Source organism: Galeopterus variegatus, unplaced genomic scaffold (genome assembly GCF_000696425.1).
Source record: "Galeopterus variegatus unplaced genomic scaffold, G_variegatus-3.0.2 Scaffold10171, whole genome shotgun sequence".
In the NCBI taxonomy this organism is placed as follows: Eukaryota; Metazoa; Chordata; class Mammalia; order Dermoptera; family Cynocephalidae; genus Galeopterus; species Galeopterus variegatus.
Window position 1 is genome coordinate 10,397 of NW_007736282.1, and position 17,929 is coordinate 28,325.

The 17,929-nt window shown below is 39.2% G+C and overlaps 1 protein-coding gene across 1 annotated transcript in view; it reads left to right on the forward strand.

The window, feature by feature from the left end:
- Window positions 1–3,374: 3,374 nt before the first annotated feature.
- Window positions 3,375–17,929, forward strand: part of LOC103609840 (putative deoxyribose-phosphate aldolase) — a 30,542-nt gene continuing 15,987 nt past the window's right edge. The window contains exons 1-5 of the mRNA XM_008594114.1: window positions 3,375–3,391; window positions 7,169–7,233; window positions 8,036–8,133; window positions 9,313–9,460; window positions 10,773–10,907. Coding sequence (XP_008592336.1) covers window positions 3,375–3,391; window positions 7,169–7,233; window positions 8,036–8,133; window positions 9,313–9,460; window positions 10,773–10,907 — 463 coding nt within the window. The remainder of the gene's footprint in view (window positions 3,392–7,168; window positions 7,234–8,035; window positions 8,134–9,312; window positions 9,461–10,772; window positions 10,908–17,929) is intronic.

Consider the following 17,929-nt stretch of genomic DNA (forward strand, 5'->3'; position numbering starts at 1 on the left):
AAAGTCTGTACCCTTAGCCCCACAGACTCCCCACCTATGGGGGAGGGCATGGCTGTGGTGGACCAGAACAGACTCTAAAGTGTGGGCCCATCTCACCTAGGTGTAATTTTGGTATTATGAATGAGTAATATAATACTCAGGTTTTATCTGGTGGTGCATGATGCTAACATTTTGGTGATCTTTTCTTTGAGAACAGTAACAGGGGCATTCTGACATCATTATTTCTGCCTGACATTGTGCAGCTTTGTCAGGCTGACTATGTGGAAGAGCTCAGTGGCCTAGAATTGCTCTTGAAGGATGTGGTGTGATGAAAGCATACTGAAGAGGTGTTGTGTGGTACTGTACCTAGACTGCAGTGACAGTGGCCTTACTGGTCTACCCGCTGTAGTCTGCTTCACTTTCTGCCTGTCCTGCCTGGTAGTTCCTCTTAATTCAAGAGTTAAGTGTATTTTGTTTTTCCTGCTCAATAGGTAATGCATGCTCTTTGTAAAAATTTTAACTACTATGGAAATACATAACATGAGAAAGTATGAAGGTACTTTAAAAAGTCCATGGAAAAATAGAATTAAAAGCTAATGCAAATCTTTCTATGGACTTTTTGAAGACCCTTCATAGATACTTTACATAAGCATACTTCTGAAGGGAAACATTTCTAACAATTTGGTATATATTCTATTATTTTTTTAAACATATACTAACAGATGTTTTGTCTTTTTGTTTTTTATAGATAGTTTTTTAAAAAATTATACTGTTGTGCAGGTTACGTATTTTCACTGAGTAGTTTATCAAAATCGGATTTCTACGACAGCGCTTAATGATGTACTTCATTCTTTTTAATGGCTGAAATACATTCCCTATTATGGATTTGCTGTGTTTTATGGAATCATTCATGGATCTTTGTGTCATTTGCAGCAATGCTACCATAAATACCTTTTTATATTTGCATTTGCATACCTACAAAGTATTTCTATGGGATATATTCTATATGCTAGTTATTTAAAAAAAATAACTTCTTTAATTCTGTTATAGTTCTGTTTGGAAATCTTCAGTGACCTCTGATCACCTATAGGATAAAGTCTAGGCCAGTACTGTCTAACAGAAATATAATTTAAGACATGAAGTAATTTTTTTTTTTTTTGTCTTTTTTTGTCTTTTTTCCGTGTCGGGCAACGGATCGCAACCCTCAGTGTTGCCCCCGTACCGGACCGGGGACCGGCAACGGGATCGCAAACCTCAGTGTTGCTCCCGCGCCTCGCTCAGCCAGTGAGCGGGAACTGGTCTGTATGTGGGATCCGAACCCTCGGGCGGGAGCGCCGCTGCGCTTCCCAAGCGGCGCACTATCCAGTGCGCCACCGGGCCGGCCCAGACATGAAGTAATTTAAAATTTTCCAGTATGCACATTATAAAAAGGAAAAAGAAACAGGTGAAAATATTTTAAATAACATTTTACTTAACCAAATATATCTCAAATATTATAATTTCATGGTGTAATTAGTGTTGAAGCATTATTAAGGAGATATTTTACATTTTTCTTTTTTCTGTAGTGAATCTTTGAAATCTGTCTATTTTACATTTAAAGTACATCTCAAGTTGGACTAGCAAAGATTTCAAGTGCTCAGACAGGCACATGTGGCCACTGGCTACTGGTTAGATAGCACAGGTTTCTAGACTCCTTAGCCATGTACTTAAGATGCCTTACAAATAAGCCACATTCAATAAAATATAGCCATTAGATTTTTGTTCCCAACAACCGCATTTTCCACAAAACTGCAGTGCTTCCTCTTTTTTTTTTTTTTTTTTCTGAATCCTGTCCATCCTTTGGGCAGAGTTTCTCAACCTTGGTAGTATTGATGTTTGGAGCCAGGTAATTCTTTGTTGTAGGAGACTGTCCTGTGCATTGTAGGATGTTTAGCAGTGTCCCTGGCCTCTACCCACTAGATGCAAGTGGCACCTACTCCCCCACCCCCAGCTGTGACAACCAAAAATATCACCCTCAGATCTCTACTTACCAACTAAGGGTTTTCTTGGCCAATTGGATAAGCCTACTTTGAACTACCCTTCCTCTGAACTTGACTTATTACCAATCTGTGTGATAAATATATGTTGTGGGGAAAAAGACTTTTGTGGTCAAAAAAGTTTGAGAAATGCTGGATTAAAGAAAATTCAAGAGGTTTTTTTTTTTTACTATGGGACTTTGTCATAGAGTTTAATATGCTAATGTGTTCTGTGCATCTCCAAGAGAAGTTTTCCCATCTAACATGTCCCAAACTTACTGATCACTGTAATAGAAATTTATCATTTTTTGGCTCTCTAGCAACCAACTCCCATCCTCTTACTCTTGGAGCATCTTTTAGTATGTAGACTAGGTTGGAGGTATGACAGAGGAAGGAGAAGATCTTCCTTGACCTCCCTGTCCCCATAGTCATGCACAGCACATGACCTAGGTTTAGGCATCAGATGCTCAATGGGAACTTGAAGCTCTGATTAAGGAAGATGGCAGTGATGTTGACAGGTGGCAGCTGCTGTGGCATCTTGGCCAGACTGTTGCTGTAAAGGCTGTGTTGTCCTTCTAGCTTGGGTCTCTGTTGTCTCTGGCTCCTGTCTGTTTTCTGAGCTTGGTCTTCAAATCGCTTCTCAATTTTCTTAGCCCTTAATATTCTTCCCTTTTTACTCCAGTCACCACAGATGATTTTCATGTTTCCAACTGAAAGATTTCTAACTGATAAAACCTGCAATCGCTTCTCAATTTTCTTAGCCCTTAATATTCTTCCCTTTTTGCTCCAGTCACCACAGATGATTTTCATGTTTCCAACTGAAAGATTTCTAACTGATAAAACCTGTGGAGCCAGTTGGGAAATGTTGGTTGAAAGCATTGACTTCTGTCCTTCTGTGTTGGCTTTTATTTTGCATTTTTCAGCTCCTCCCAGGTCTATGGCTTTTCTCCTCAATTTTCTCCCTAAGCCTTTACAGAATAGGAACAACCTCTTTTTATGCCATTGCATTTCTCACACCATGTAGCACAAGGCCTGTACTCTAGAAATCCTGAATGGAGAGACCGGAGGACTTGCACATGGGAGCTCAGATATAATCTGCCTCATTCCACTAAGGAGCTGTGGCTGTCGAGCTGCATAACCGCAGTCACCAACTGCTGCTGGAAACGGGCTGATAATTGAGTGACCGTGGGCACCCTGGAACTGAAATGGCCAGCTCGAGGGCTGTACCAAACAGTATTTCAGATGCCAGAATAATTTTAGTTCCTAAATTAACGTACTGGCAATAGCTAATGAGTTGAGGAGGAGTATAATTGGCAGAAATTGGCAATTTATTACTAATAATCAACAGTAGTTGAGAAATGACTACTGTCTCAAGGAGGGATGAAGGATAAAGGAAGGTGAGAACACCTTAAAACATGATGTGACTCCTGTGCATAGCAAGGTGCGGGAATGCCTTGTAATATGAACCCAGACTATCTTCAACTGTGATGTTGTATTCTTTTTTTTTTTACTTTAAATTTTATGTTTTTTAATCATACGAGTTTATGGGGTACAATTTGTTGTTTCAATACACGTATACATTATACAACGATCTAATCAGAATAGTTAGCATATCTATCACCTAAACATCTGTCATTTCTTTGTGGTTGTGATGATGTATTTTGAAAGAATATTACAACCCATTTAGCTATGGATACAGGACATATTGGAAAAGACAGCCAAATGGCAGAGGAGTATAAACAGAGAACAGATGAGCTTGGTGCAGAGGCAATAAATTGGGAAATGAAGTTGGCCTTCAACTTGGTGCCAGCAATCTAAGTTGTCGTTTTTTTAGGGGATATAGTAACCTCATTACTCACCTGGACTTGTATCGATAGCCTAAAGGATGGCCTGGCAGGTGAATGTATGTGGGATGGGAGTTAGAGATCAGAAGAAAGAGTGGTAGTGGGGAGATGTGTTGTTATTGGTTTCTAGAACATCTGTTTGGGTTTCAAGGACTGGGTTTAACCAGTAGAAAGTTAGGAGAGTTGGCTAATGACCAGTTGGGGCACGGATGCCCTAGGTGGCTCACCCAGGGTTTGTTGGATGCTGAACTTTGGAAAGAAGACTAATTCTAATGGCCAACAGGTTGATCTCTCAGGATAGTCTTCGTTTTCTTTCTTTTTGGGTTAGGAACCGGGCAAGGCTAATAAATCTGCATATTCGTAAAAACGGAATGATTTCTGAGCCTGGCTGGATCAGGCATGTACTGACATCCAGGAATCTTTTATCTAGCCAACTTAACCCTTTCCAAGGTTAAGAGTGAAGGATATGACCAAGTGATATTTCACTAGTTACAGTGTCTGATGTAAAAAATAAATTTACCATGATGGAAGAGGCACAGACATTTATTGAACAACTATTTCTGTGCTAGGTCCTTGCACAAATGGGAAGGTGTGGCTAATTCCTGGGAGGTTGCAAATTAGAACTAAAAACAAACAATGCAGAAACAATAGACACTTAGGTGAATACAGTAAAAAGGGTACTCAGTAATACACTGTGGTATCAAAATATACTCTGCAAGTGCATATCAGGAAGCCTCTTTAGAGACACTAGAAAAAAAATTGGGGTGGTACAGTTAGATATGAAAATCTAGAAAAAATTAAGAGAAAACATGGGAAATTTAATCTCTTTTATTTTTTTCCAAAATGTTTTGGGAAAGATCTAGTAAAGTATCATAATTTATTTTTGTTCTTTAGGAACAAAGGAAAAATCAAAATACAAAATGCACCTCCTTTCCTAGAGTTGTCATTTGGAATTACATGTTTAGGAATACTGTGGAGACTGTAAGAACATTCGTAGAAACACAGATGGAAGAATGGAAAGGCTAGAGAGTAGATTTGCAGGGAAAATCATCTCTGTCTCCACCGAGACTCAACAGGAAAAATAATAAAAAAATAAATTGTGAGAGGAGTATTTGAGAACAACCAACAGAAGGGCCTGAAAGCCACCAAAATGACATACTAAGAGAAACAGTGGGATTTTCTTCATTGGAGAGTTTTAAGAAAAAAGTATTATTGCCTTCTAATTAAGATTTCATGTCTGTTCTCCCCAAAGGCATGTGTACTTGAAACCCTTCCTGGCTTCATAAGAAGAAGATTCTATGGTCCTGATGAGAATATGTGCATTAGAATCACTTCTCCTAGAAAGGAGACGCTAAAGGGTACTTGAATAAAATATTAAAAATTATGAAGGACATAACATAGGCCAATGAGTCCTTTCTTTTCCCCAGACCCCATAATATGAGAACAAGGGTTATTTGATGAAATTAAAGAGTAGCAAATTAAGTGCTAATAAAATGAGATAGTCACTTATATAATTCATTGCCATGGGAGGTCACAGAGGCAAATTCTGCGGCTGGATTAAATGTGGGGCTGGATAATTTTATGACCACTAATGATATTTTTAGCAGTCAGGGCTGAGAAGCAATCCTATTACCCTCTTCTCCAATAGATGGTTTGCAGGGACCTCTGCCAAGCGATGTCTGAGAAGTGTGAGAGCAGGCCTTACGGGTTCTAACCTTTGGTGAGAATTGTACTAAAATTTGGTTTTTAAGGTGAATGTTCCCGAGCATCCCATTCATGCTTCAATCCTAACTTCTCTTGTGGAGATCCAAAAGTCCTTTCTAATCAGAAGAAATTAAAAAAAGACATTGCCCAGAATTAGATCATTTCTGGTCTTTGGGAACCACTCAACGTATTTACTGAATGCCACTCATATCTCAGGTACTTTGCTTAGAGTTTTAAAAATCTGTTGGCACATCATACCTTTCTGAGGAAAGGGGACTGTACTATAGGTAGCCTGCAACATTGCATGGAAGCACAAAGAAGCAGAGGAGTATTTTCACCTGTGAGGTTCAGGGAAGAAGGCTCCCAGAGAACTGAGAGCATTTGACCTGAGTCTTAAAGGATGGGGAGGGGTTCTCCATACAGGCAGGGCGAGGAAGGGCATTGTGTGCAGAAGGAACAAGCAGAATGTGCAGCTGCAGAGAAGAACATGGCAAAACTGGTCAGGCGGTGCCTGTAGTTGATGAAGGTTGTTCCAAAGACCTGGAGGGACAGACAGGGAGGAGCTGAGTGTGAGCAGAGGAGGGAGCCAGATGGGAGCCCTGGCTTTGCCTGAGACCTTGGTGCTTCCGGTGGTGGCAGAAGTGGTGGTGGGGACTAGAGAAAAGGAGGGGAGGAACTTTGAGGAAGTGTCACATGGCTCCTCAAAGCCTTGCCCACCCCCTCTGGCCACAGTCAGCCGTTACTTGGTGGTCAGCCTTGCACTTCCCACAACTCTTTGTTTCACACTTTTACTGTCTGCCTGAAATATTAGCTTCTGTCTTTACCATGAACCTAATCACCATTATTAGGCATTAAAAAAAAAAAAAAAAGAAGAAGAACTCCGCTGTGTTTGGGTAGAGGGAGGGACGGATAGGTCTTAGATAAATTCGGATGAGTCTAGGGTGTCTCTCTGGTCTTATTCCCTTGAGCTCTGCCTGGAAACAAATTGGTCTTTTGGTGGGAAGGAGGCAGATTTCATCTGCTTGACCCCGGGCTTGCATTTTCTCTGTGAAGCTGGCTTAGCAAGCAAGCAGGGAAACATACAATGTCTTTGAGGAGCAGGAGCAGATGGATTGAAATGTTAAAAATCTGTTTTGTTAAATGATTTCGGCTAAGAAAATAATTTAATTAGAGTGAAAAAAAAAAGCACCCAAACTGTTCTTTCTTCAGTGATGTTTAAATAAAAATATCATTATTAATCACTCAGATTGCAACTTGGAATTTCTATATCATTAATATTGATTTTTTAAAGAAGAGCCAAATGAAATGAGAGAGAGAAATGAGAGAATATCTTTTTTAAGCATTGGTTTTCTTGGTGATCTCATCTTTGTGGTAGATGCAAATACTTTATTATTATTATTGTCATGTGTATGCAATCAACATTCATTTTGCCCATTATGTTATAAGGAGGTGTGTAATTGGGTCATATTTTTTAATGGGTAACCTTTTCCACAGTTGTCTTTTAAGGCTCTTTTAAGAAGATGATTCTGCAAAAACATGGAGTTGCTAGAGGGATATAGAAATGAGTTTGGTTATAGAAGATGAAGAGTACATGTCCAGTTAGCTGTGAGGCTGTTTATATTGTAGAATATCAGTGGATGAAGCTGAAACACATGTGTACCAGATGTTTGGTGTTAAACACTTGAAGATGAGTAAGATCATGACTTAGATGTAGTAAGCACAAGAGACAGTTTCACTACAACTCCTACTACAAGTGCTGTCGTAGAGATATACCCAAATGTTAGCCCGATCCGGGGAGCCGGCAGTGTTTTCGCAGAAGGTGACATTTAGGCTGGGTCTTAAAGTAGAAATTACAGCCAACCAGAAGAGAAGAGAGACTGGATGGAGGTAGGAGAGAGCGTTTTAGAACAGAAGCAGGAGAGAAGTCTCCTGGAACTTCGAACAGCTTGTTTTTTTGCTGTCCCTTATTTCTACATTCTGTTATATCAATGTTATTTCTAATACATTTTGAAAAATACTCCTTTGAAGAATGAATGGGCTGTATCATATCAGCATCTAGTAGATATTAATCTTGTCAGTAACGGAGTAGTGATCAAGGATTTCTTTAAGCCCCAATATTAATTCACTTAAGTCCTTATTAATCATTTGCTCTCCTGGACTAGACACTCACAAATAAGTCTTTTCTGCCAGCAGTGAGGAACGTGGCATGGGTAACACAGCGTTTCCTCCCATGGTTAGACATGTCTATGCAGTGAATCAGTACAGGTTCTTCTAGCTCCGGTTATACTTGATTTTACATGAAGTATGCCTTTTGATGACTGGGCTTCCCTCAACCAACTTATTTATTTGTAGTTGTGCAAAAAAGAAACATAAGTTTTAAAAGAGCATTGATGTCAATTGATAAATGTATCCTTTCAAGGGCCATGTAAAAACAGGAGACTATATTTAATAAAACTTTTAAGTTTCAAAAAGTGTTGTTCTTTCCCCCTTTAGACCTTGGCTGGATCTCCAAAATACAGGTGAATCAACCAGCAGTTCTGAGGCGTGCAGAGCAGATCCAGGCCCGCAGAACCGTGAAAAGGGAGTGGCAGGTGAGGGTTCTTCTTGAGCATTCTGTCCCCGTATTTTATGACGCGTGTTCTCTTCCCTCAAGGCCAAAATATTGAATTTCGCTCAAGATGCATCTAAACTTAAAAGATTGCAGCTGTCCATGACTTATTTTAATAATTCATATATGATGATGATTGGTTGGAGAAAGATAACACATTTATCCAAACAAGTTAAAAATCTTATCACTCTTGAGTGGCAAAACCGCAAATGAATTTGAAGCATCTTTATTCATGAGTGAATTAAATGGCATATTTTCTCAACACATTTATTCAGTTTCTTAGACATGCCTTCTTTGGTTGTCTTCTATTTTAATTTTAAAACCATAACATCTAAACCTGGTGTGTCCACTGTTGAGGCCCTTAGGTGTAAGAGTTGATCTTCTTTGACCATTGTGTTTAACTTACTATTACTTTCCATAAATCATTTTTCAAAATTCCAAAAATGATGTTTCGTAGAGTACTTGTGGTCAGCATATTCTTCAGCGTTTACCAACCAAAGACGTGCTAGTCAGGACTAAGCAGGATTCAGAGTTCATTTCACAAGCGAGGCAGAATGTTGGGGTCAAGTCCTTTTAGAGTGACATTTCACATTTTGCTCATCCTTGGAAATATTCTAATTGAAAAGATAAAAGGAAATTCATCAGAATGAGTTGTGAAATATAAGTATTGTTTTAAAAATGGAATCAGATGAAATTAAAAACACACACACACACACACACGCACACAAGGAACTTAGAGACTTAAAAATCATATGATCCCAGATCCGAGGGCTGGAGGTCAAAAGGTAAGATAGAAACCCTCCCAAGTTCTCCCACATCGGGGTAGCCACGGTGGACTGTCCTTACGGATGAGAGGAACAAGTCAGAAGTGGGGCGACTTGGTTCATTAGAGGTTTCATTTTGGGATATCCATGGGACAAAAAAAATTTTAAGACTACTATTCCCCCCCTTTTATTTTATTCTGGGTATGTTCATCTTGTTAGTCCCTTTCGAGCAGTGTTTATATCATATATCAGACTATGCCTTAGGACGATGTATAGACATCAGGTGTTAGCACCCATATTTGTGTAATGATTCTCTACTAATAAGTAACTGGCTTGGAGATTTGGTTTTTTGTTTGTTTGTTTTAAATTCACCTTGTTTTTACTTTTCTTCAAACTAGGCTGCTTGGCTCCTGAAAGCTGTTACCTTTATAGATCTTACTACACTTTCAGGCGATGATACACCTTCCAACATTCAAAGGCTGTGTTATAAAGCCAAATATCCAATCCGGGAAGATCTCTTAAAAGCTTTAAATATGCACGATAAAGGTAATGTTGTTATGTATAATCTGTCTGGTGTTTACTTGTTTGCAATACTAATTGCTATATCTAAGAGGACTTGGATTCAGCTGCTAAAATGATAGCAGAGATAAAATCCATGGTAGAAACAAGCGTTATGTGCATGGCGAGAAATAACTGAGATTCTTCTTTGAAAAACAGCACGGAGAGAATCTGTCTTGTTTTTAGCTCATTTCTTTACATCCATGGATTAAAGTTGCTGGTAGAGAGTTTCTTTATATTTCTTTTCAATTCTTCAGTTTTGGAAATTTTCTGTCTAGTGATTCTAAAATAGCAATTCTGAATCCCTAGCCCTGTGGAAGAAGCTAGTCTCATTACTTAATAATCACATCTCATACATAAAGTATTTTCTGTGAGTAAATGAAATGCTTTTGAGAATAAAATGCAAATAGGAATATTGCATGCTTGGATATTAGGTTAGATCTTACAGAACTAGTCATGTTCACTTCCTTAGTATACGTGAAAGAAAGAACTCTCGAAAGTTGCCGTAAGTTTAGAACTGTAACATTTTAGAGATGGAGGAGACTTTTGAGAATTGATCTTATTTTCTAAATGAGAAAACCAAGACCTGGAAGGCTAAGGGTATTTTCAAGACGACATGTCTTTTTACTTGTTGGGGTGGTTTTAGGAGACAGATCTCCTTTCCTTGGAGGGAGGCTGCGTGACTCCTGAGTGCCCGTCTGCTGTGAGTGCAGGTAGAGATATTGAATCAGGCCAAGGCAGGTATTTGAACCCAAATAATTTGTAGATAGCTTATAAACCTAAACAACTGTACAGTTTTTGAAAAATATTTATTGTGTTTCTTTCCAGTTGATAATAAAAACATCCCCTTATAGCACTTAAAAGTAACAACTTCATATGAGATCTTATATAATATTGCTTTATTTTATAGTGGCTTTTTGATTTTTTAAATTATTATTATTTTTTTATTGAAGAGCTTATTCCTTAAAATGAGGGCTCCAGGTTTAGATTTTATTTTTTCTTACAAAGAGGATGTAGGATTAGTTAAATGTCATTTTGCTGCACCACCTGGTAAATTTCACTTACATTTTTCTTCATCCACTGTCCTGTTTGAATGCTGTACAAACCTGGATTTTGTTATCTGCATGAAATAAAATGTTTTCTTTGAGTCACGATCACCATGTTTACTATTTAGGAATTAAAAAAAAAGGTTCAAAATTCTTTGTTGAGCTACTGACCAATTAAAATTTGTTTTTCTTTCCCTTCCGTCCTTCTTCCATTTCTCCCTCCTCTTTTCCCTTTCTTCTTTCATCTCTCCTAGTGGCCACTGGCTTTCCAGCTGGGCAGACTCATTTAAAAACACGCTTAGAGGAGATCAGATTGGCTGTGGAGGATGGAGCTATGGAAATCGACGTGGTCATTAACAGGAGCTTGGTGCTGACAGGCCAGTGGGAAGGTAGGAGCATGTTCTCTCCTAGGAGAGAGTCATAGTTCTTACCTGGCGAAACAAACGGTGGGGATCTGGTCAGAGTCAGCATGTTTTGGAGGTCACTGTTCTAGGTTCCAAGTCACTGCTGGATCAGCAGGTGAATTTAGGAGAAAACAGGGCTAGAATAGCTCATCCTTGGGCTTTTCATTAATTTAGGCAGTTGCCTACCTATATGAACTTTTTAGGTCTCTTTGAGTACGTAGGTGAATGGTTATTTTCATGCAGTACATTCATAAATTATTTTAAAAATTTTATTTTTTTTAGGGCCGGCCCGGTGGCGCACTGGATAGCGCGCCGCTTGGGAAGCGCGGCGGCGCTCCCGCCCGAGGGTTCGGATCCCACATACAGACCGGTTCCCGCTCACTGGCTGAGCGAGGCGCGGGGGCAGCGCCGAGGGTTGCGATCCCGTTGCCGGTCCCGGTCCGGTGCGGGGGCGACACTGACGGTTGCGATCCGTTGCCGGACACAGAAAAAGACAAAAGACAAAAAAAAAAATTTTTTTTTATTTTACCAATATGCTTTTCCCCTAGAAGAGGAATTTACTACTATTTTGAACTGTTTTGTGACTCGATGAGCACATCACTCCAGGCAAGTCTTTTATGCAAAATTTATTTTAGTGTGTTGGAAGAAACTTTCCATTTTTATGTTAATCTTTGTGGACTCTAAGGATATGGGATTATTAATAAGTCTGTTTTTACTCCTAGTATTCTTACACATAGCTCCTATGACTATTATTTCATATTTACCTTTTAGATTACTGACTCACTATGTCACCAGATTACAGTAAGACATTGCCCATTCTAGTAACAAGCTATTGTTTTTATAATTAGATGTTAAAAATCAAATAGATTTTACCTCTGTCTTAAATATATTTTGTATACTAAAGATGAGGTTATAGATAGCCAAAATAAATACAATTCTCTCTTCCAAAAAAGTCGCTGTAGCAAGTAGTTTAACCCCAAACTTTTAATGAAATCACAAGTGAAAGCCAGGATAATATATTGCCTTTTTAGATATGCATATGTGAAATAAAAGGCATATTTTACTTTAATTGTAGATATTATACCTACTCACTGAGAAAAGCAAAAATTCCAACCAGTAACAAAGGAAGTAGATGTTTGCCATAATCTCACCCCCTAGAAACAATCCTTGGTAACACTGCAGTGCATAAGTTTCCAGACTTTTCATATACACACATGCTACCCCCACCTTTTTTTAAAGTTTAATAAGAAATAGGATTATATTTAATGTATTTTTTCTTAAACTGCTTATTGAACTTGCCAAATCTTGTGGAAATCTTCCTGTGACTCTTTCTATCCATCTATGTTTTTCTGTAAAGTCTTTATCTTTCTATCTGTAAAGCCTAATCCTGTTGTTTTATCAATTGTGAATTGCTTTTGGTTATGAAGTAGCAAAGATTCAGTCATTGTTTTCAACACTCAAGTATTTATTCTCTTATGTAAAGTCCAAGGACTGGCTGGTTGCTCAGTTGGTTAGAGCATGGAGTTATAACACAAAGGTCAAGGGTTTGGAACCCTGTACTGGCCAGCCAACAACAACAAAATGTATGTGAAGTCCAGAGACAGGTATTTCAGGGGTGCTGTGGTAGCCCCACAAAGTTCTTGGAGACCTAGGCTACTTTTAAAATTGGTTCCAAAGCATGTGGCTCCTACTGTCACACTCAGCGGCACTCCATTGTCGAAGATGGCTTCTGAAGCTCCAGCCTTGACATTCATCCTAGATGGTAGGAGAGAAGGGCTTGTCCCATCCTCAAGTCTCACACAACACCTTTGCTGATTGCATCTCATTGGCCTGAACTGAGTCACATGGCCATGCTTGGCTGCAGGTGAAGCTGGAAAATGTAGCTGTCAGCTTGGAATATTAGCTACACTGTGGTACATTCCCATTCCCATAATACGTGTCAACATTTTTAATCCTTGCCAGATTTAAATTCTTGACAGTTTACAAATATGTTTTTGTACTTTTAATTTGTGTTCATTTTCTTATTATTTTTCATGTGTGTTTTGTCCAATTGCCATCATTCTTAAAAGACATTTTGAGTAGATATTCCTGGTTCTGTGTAGTTTTGTTTCAGTTAAGATTTAACTTAAGATTGGATTTCAGTTAAGATTTAAGGCTAGAGTAAGAAGAAAAAGTGAGTAAGCATAATATTTAAAATAAATCTGGAAATAAACTTTATGTGACTTGGATAAAAACCTATGTGTCTTTTGTCTTTTTTCAAACATTTGTAGATATAGAAATACAGTTGATAACTTTTGTCTTTTTTAAAGCAATTATAGATATAGAAATAAGTTCGTATTATACTACAAATGGGAAAATAAAATACAGTAGAAGGACTTTGATGTAATTGACTGTCCCATAATGAACTAGGAATGGTTGTTTTTAAAAACTGATAATCTCCAATAATAGGCATTTATGCAAAAATATAACACATTTTCCTAGACCATACTTTTCTATTAACTCTTTTTTTATAGTGTAATAACCTCTTAACCCAAAATAAATTGAAAAGGAACATTTAATACTAGAAATTTAATTCTAAATGGAAACCTCCAATGACTTAGGGCTTTTTTCACTGCAGTATTTTGTCTTAATTACAATTTTCAATTTGATTACCTGTTGTGTCTTTCAGTGTCATGTTTTAATATTAGCTATTTACTCAAATATGGGCCTAAAATTAATTTATTGGAATTTGATGATGGAATGTCGACTAGGCTATTGCATTTTCAAATCCAGGCCTTCTCCTCTGTGTACTGAGGTGTGTAGGACACTTGGTAAAGAACAATAGAAAGAATCATATTTCTTAAACCTAGTCATTCAGAGTGTGTTTTAACCATTTGTCCTGGTCCGTGACTTGGGGTCTGAACTCAAAGAGGAGACTGGAGGGGACTTATATTCCTTTCCCTGGGTTCTCCTTGGTGACCCTTTAACATCTCTACTTTCATCAAACTTCTGATTCTAACACCCTTCTTGAGGCTCCTTTCCTGTTAGCGATGATCTACCTGCTGCTTCTCAGAGAATATGGAGCCCATCAGACAGGAGCTCCCCCAAGGTCCTGGCCTCTGGTCTGCTTTCCTCTGGGCCTCCAGTTCTCCTTCCTCTGAGGTCTGAACCCTGCCCTGTGCTGCGGCTCTCACCCCCTGCATCTTCAGAGGTCTTGCTCCATTTAGTAGCGAGTCTCCTGAATCTTCAGCCTCTCTCTCCTAGCTCATTCCCATCAAGCATTTAGACATACTTCAGATTTTTCGTATCCATTCAAAAAATAAAAAACCCACACACCAATGTTTCTTTCATCCCTAGCCAGGTCTCCCTTTCTTTTCTTCCCTTCATGATTAAGATTCTTAAAAGAGTTGTATTTACTATTTTGTGTTGATAACAAGTTCTAACCAAGATACCAGTCACCTCTCATTTCACTGTGCCCAGGGGCTACTCTTCAGTTGTTTGCCAGGTTTCCCCACTCAACCACATGTGACGCAGCGGACTGTCTGTTTCTTCTGGACATACTCTCCTCATGGCTTTAGTGACTCTACATTCTTCAGGTTTTGCTTCGTCTTTCCAATTATTCCTGCATCTCCTTCGTAAGCTCCTCTGCCTCCTCTGTCATCCCTAAAGTGTCAGTGGTCCTCAGATTCTGTCCCAGCCTGACTTCTCCTCCAACCCTCTACGCTGTCCCTTAGAAACCTCTCCTTCCCTGTGCCGAAGACTAGCAAACCTCTGAGCACCAGAACAGCCGGGTCTGCCTGGCTCCAGAACTTGTATTCCATGTTCCCACTAAAACATGTTGCTTTTCATCTATCATTTTTACATCAGTAGACATTCAGAATCAGGGCATCTCGACACAATAGAGAATCTAGCCATTTTAGGAAGAAATCTATTAAAGATATTTACGTTTCCCTGACTTTATTAACAATTTCTATTGAACACAATTTTTTTCTTGATTATTCAGAACTATTTTATCTGATTGTATTATCCTGGAATACAATGATGTATTCAGGGGCTACTGAAATACTTGAGATGATTTGCCCCAGAGCTAACAGTCCAGACTGTTGTACTTTTTGATTCACATATCTTTTTATTTGTTATTGTCTTTTTGCCTGGTCTTTGCTTGTTGAGCTTTTTACTGTCAGATCGTATTTAGCTCGTTATGGCACACTGTCCTTCCCTGCCAGTCCCTCACTCCTTTCCGTCTAGGTATAGACATGTATACATGGAATTTATCACTCATGATTGACAGTAGTTTTCACTGAAGGGGCTGGGATGTGTTGTTGGTTCTCAGATTTGCCTGACAAACCTTTTCAAATGACTTGCCCTGGCTCCCCTCCCTACAGGATCTAGCACGTCCCCCTGGTTGTATGTTACCAGGATCAAGTGTTGGATGTGAGGGAGGAATAGGCTCCTAGCCTGTGAAAATGCCTCTGGGTGATTTTGATTCCACCTCCCCCAATCCCATATGTCCTATTGAGAAGTACTAACTTAGAGCATTTTTTTTTTTTAACATACTTCTAGTTCTTAGTTCCATAGAGTTTAGGTGCTAGATAACTGAAGCTTTGTTGAATTTACATATTGATTAATTAGTACGTGTTGTATATCTCATGTGTTTCTATTTATTTAGCCTGAATCTGCAGTGAGCTGCAAATAGAAGGCTTGATGAATAAAGCATCCTGACAAACCTTTTCAAATGACTTGCCCTGGCTCCCCTCCCTACAGGATCTAGCACGTCCCCCTGGGTGTGTGTTACCAGGATCAAGGGTTGGATGTGAGGGAGGAATAGGCTCCTAGCCTGTGAAAATGCCTCTGGGTGATTTTGATTCCACCTCCCCCAATCCCATATGTCCTATTGAGAAGTACTAACTTAGAGCATTTTTTTTTTTAACATACTTCTAGTTCTTAGTTCCATAGAGTTTAGGTGCTAGATAACTGAAGCTTTGTTGAATTTACATATTGATTAATTAGTACGTGTTGTATATCTCATGTGTTTCTATTTATTTAGCCTGAATCTGCAGTGAGCTGCAAATAGAAGGCTTGATGAATAAAGCATTATTCTGTTGAATTTAACCAGGAAGCGCCACTACTTCTGTGCTCTTGGGAAAAAGAGAATTCTTCTCTCCTTGAGAGGGCTGTGCTCTGTGATGAAGATAGCAGCCAAAGGGGGACATCCACCCAGCCAGCCAGCCAGACAGATAGGCCCGTCATCACTGGAGTCACAGTCAGGCGCAGAACATGCCCAGAATGGAAACACTGTGGAGTAAGGAGAGGGGATAGCACTGGGAGAGCAGGAGTGACGGAGAGCGGAGCCTTTGCCTTAGACAGACCTTGGCTGGAGTCCTGGTTCTATCGTTAGTAGCTATTTACTCTTGGACATGTTCTTCTCTATGCCTTGTTTCTTCTGTGTAAATGGGGATAATGTACATCAAATGATTGTTCTGTTGCTTGGCCCAGATGAATCCTTCCGTACTAACTGCAATTTCATCTTCTCCTCCCCTTCCTCTTTCTCCTGATGATGGTACCTTGTCAGGGGAATTAACCATATAGCTCGTACATTGAGTGAATGAAGCGGAACTCTATAAAGACTTGGGTTTTATTCTTTGTGATTTTGACAATTTACATGCAGTCTTTGGGCAAACAACTTCACTTTTTTCTGCCTCCATTTAAATAAGCTACAAATGAGAGGATAGGACTTAATCATTTTTACAGTCTGTAGAGCTAGGGCTGAGTCTGGAGCTCACAGACCCCTCAAGCCCATTGTCTAGACTGGGTCACAAACCCTTCACACCCAGGTCTATGAGCTAGGTAACTGGACAAAAGGTCCTTGGAGCCTTAGTTGAAGAAACAGTAGTCTTTATTCAGCACACATACATCTAAGAGCTAAGCAATCGACAGAGAAACTCAGAAACTGAACTGCTACCAGCAAAGTCCAAAGAAAAACAGCAGCTGCCAGCAAAATAAACGTGCTCTATTTTTAGATGTGAGCTCTCTGGCGAGCTGCTGCTGCTTCACAAACTACAAAACACGCAATAGCAACAAACTAAAAAGATACATGGGCATGCATGCATGCTAACTCCACTCACACACAACTTGTTTACAAGGAATGTGCTGCACCACCCCCAACCAGATCCCAGGCGAGGGGGCCTGTTTAACTGTTCCATTTTCCCCACACAGTCCTTTAGAGCTGTAATGACCTGTGATTTTACACTTGGTGTTTTCATTGTTAGTGAATATTATTCCCACGATCAGTTCATGTAATACGATATCTCTTTATGGTCACAAAGTTCACGTCTAAGTTGCATTCCTTAAATCATTCCTTGAAGAAAGCTTTCACCAGAAGTGATTCATCATCTCGTAAAGTTATTGAGCAGGTTTTAAAAATTAAATGTATTCCATGCTATGTAAATATACACAGGTGTTCTTTTTCCTTTTTTGTGTGACCATTCTCTCTTGCATGTTATTTGCTTGATATATTTACCACTGACTTGGAAATGCTATCAGATTCTACCTTCTTCAGGAATCTAGTTCCTTGATCTCAGGACCTAGAGCTGGCTTTTCTAGTTTGGGAGACCTGTTCCACCCTGGAGCACCAGCATACATGGCTCCAAAGGTGGCTAGGACATTTTTCCTTTGTTGTATGTTCAATGTAGCAATTAAAAGTATTGTTTGTTTCATGTATCTAGAGCCTCGTGTACTTTTCTTCTCTCTCAGTTGTTCACCTCTGAGTTGCTCTCCTATACTTGGTTTGTGGAGTATGTACTTCATGGCCATCAAGGGTTTTAGGGTGAGAGAATGAAATATCAGGGCCAGAGCCACAATGTCTTTTGTTCTGTCATATGAAATGGATCCTAAGCATCTTGAATCTGAGCAATAATATATGTATTTTAATTTGCTTATTTTTACACAAGAAGGATGGTAGAACAAACATCTCTGAAAAGAAATTGGTATTCTTTCTTTGTAGAGCTGTTAATCATAATATCTTATTA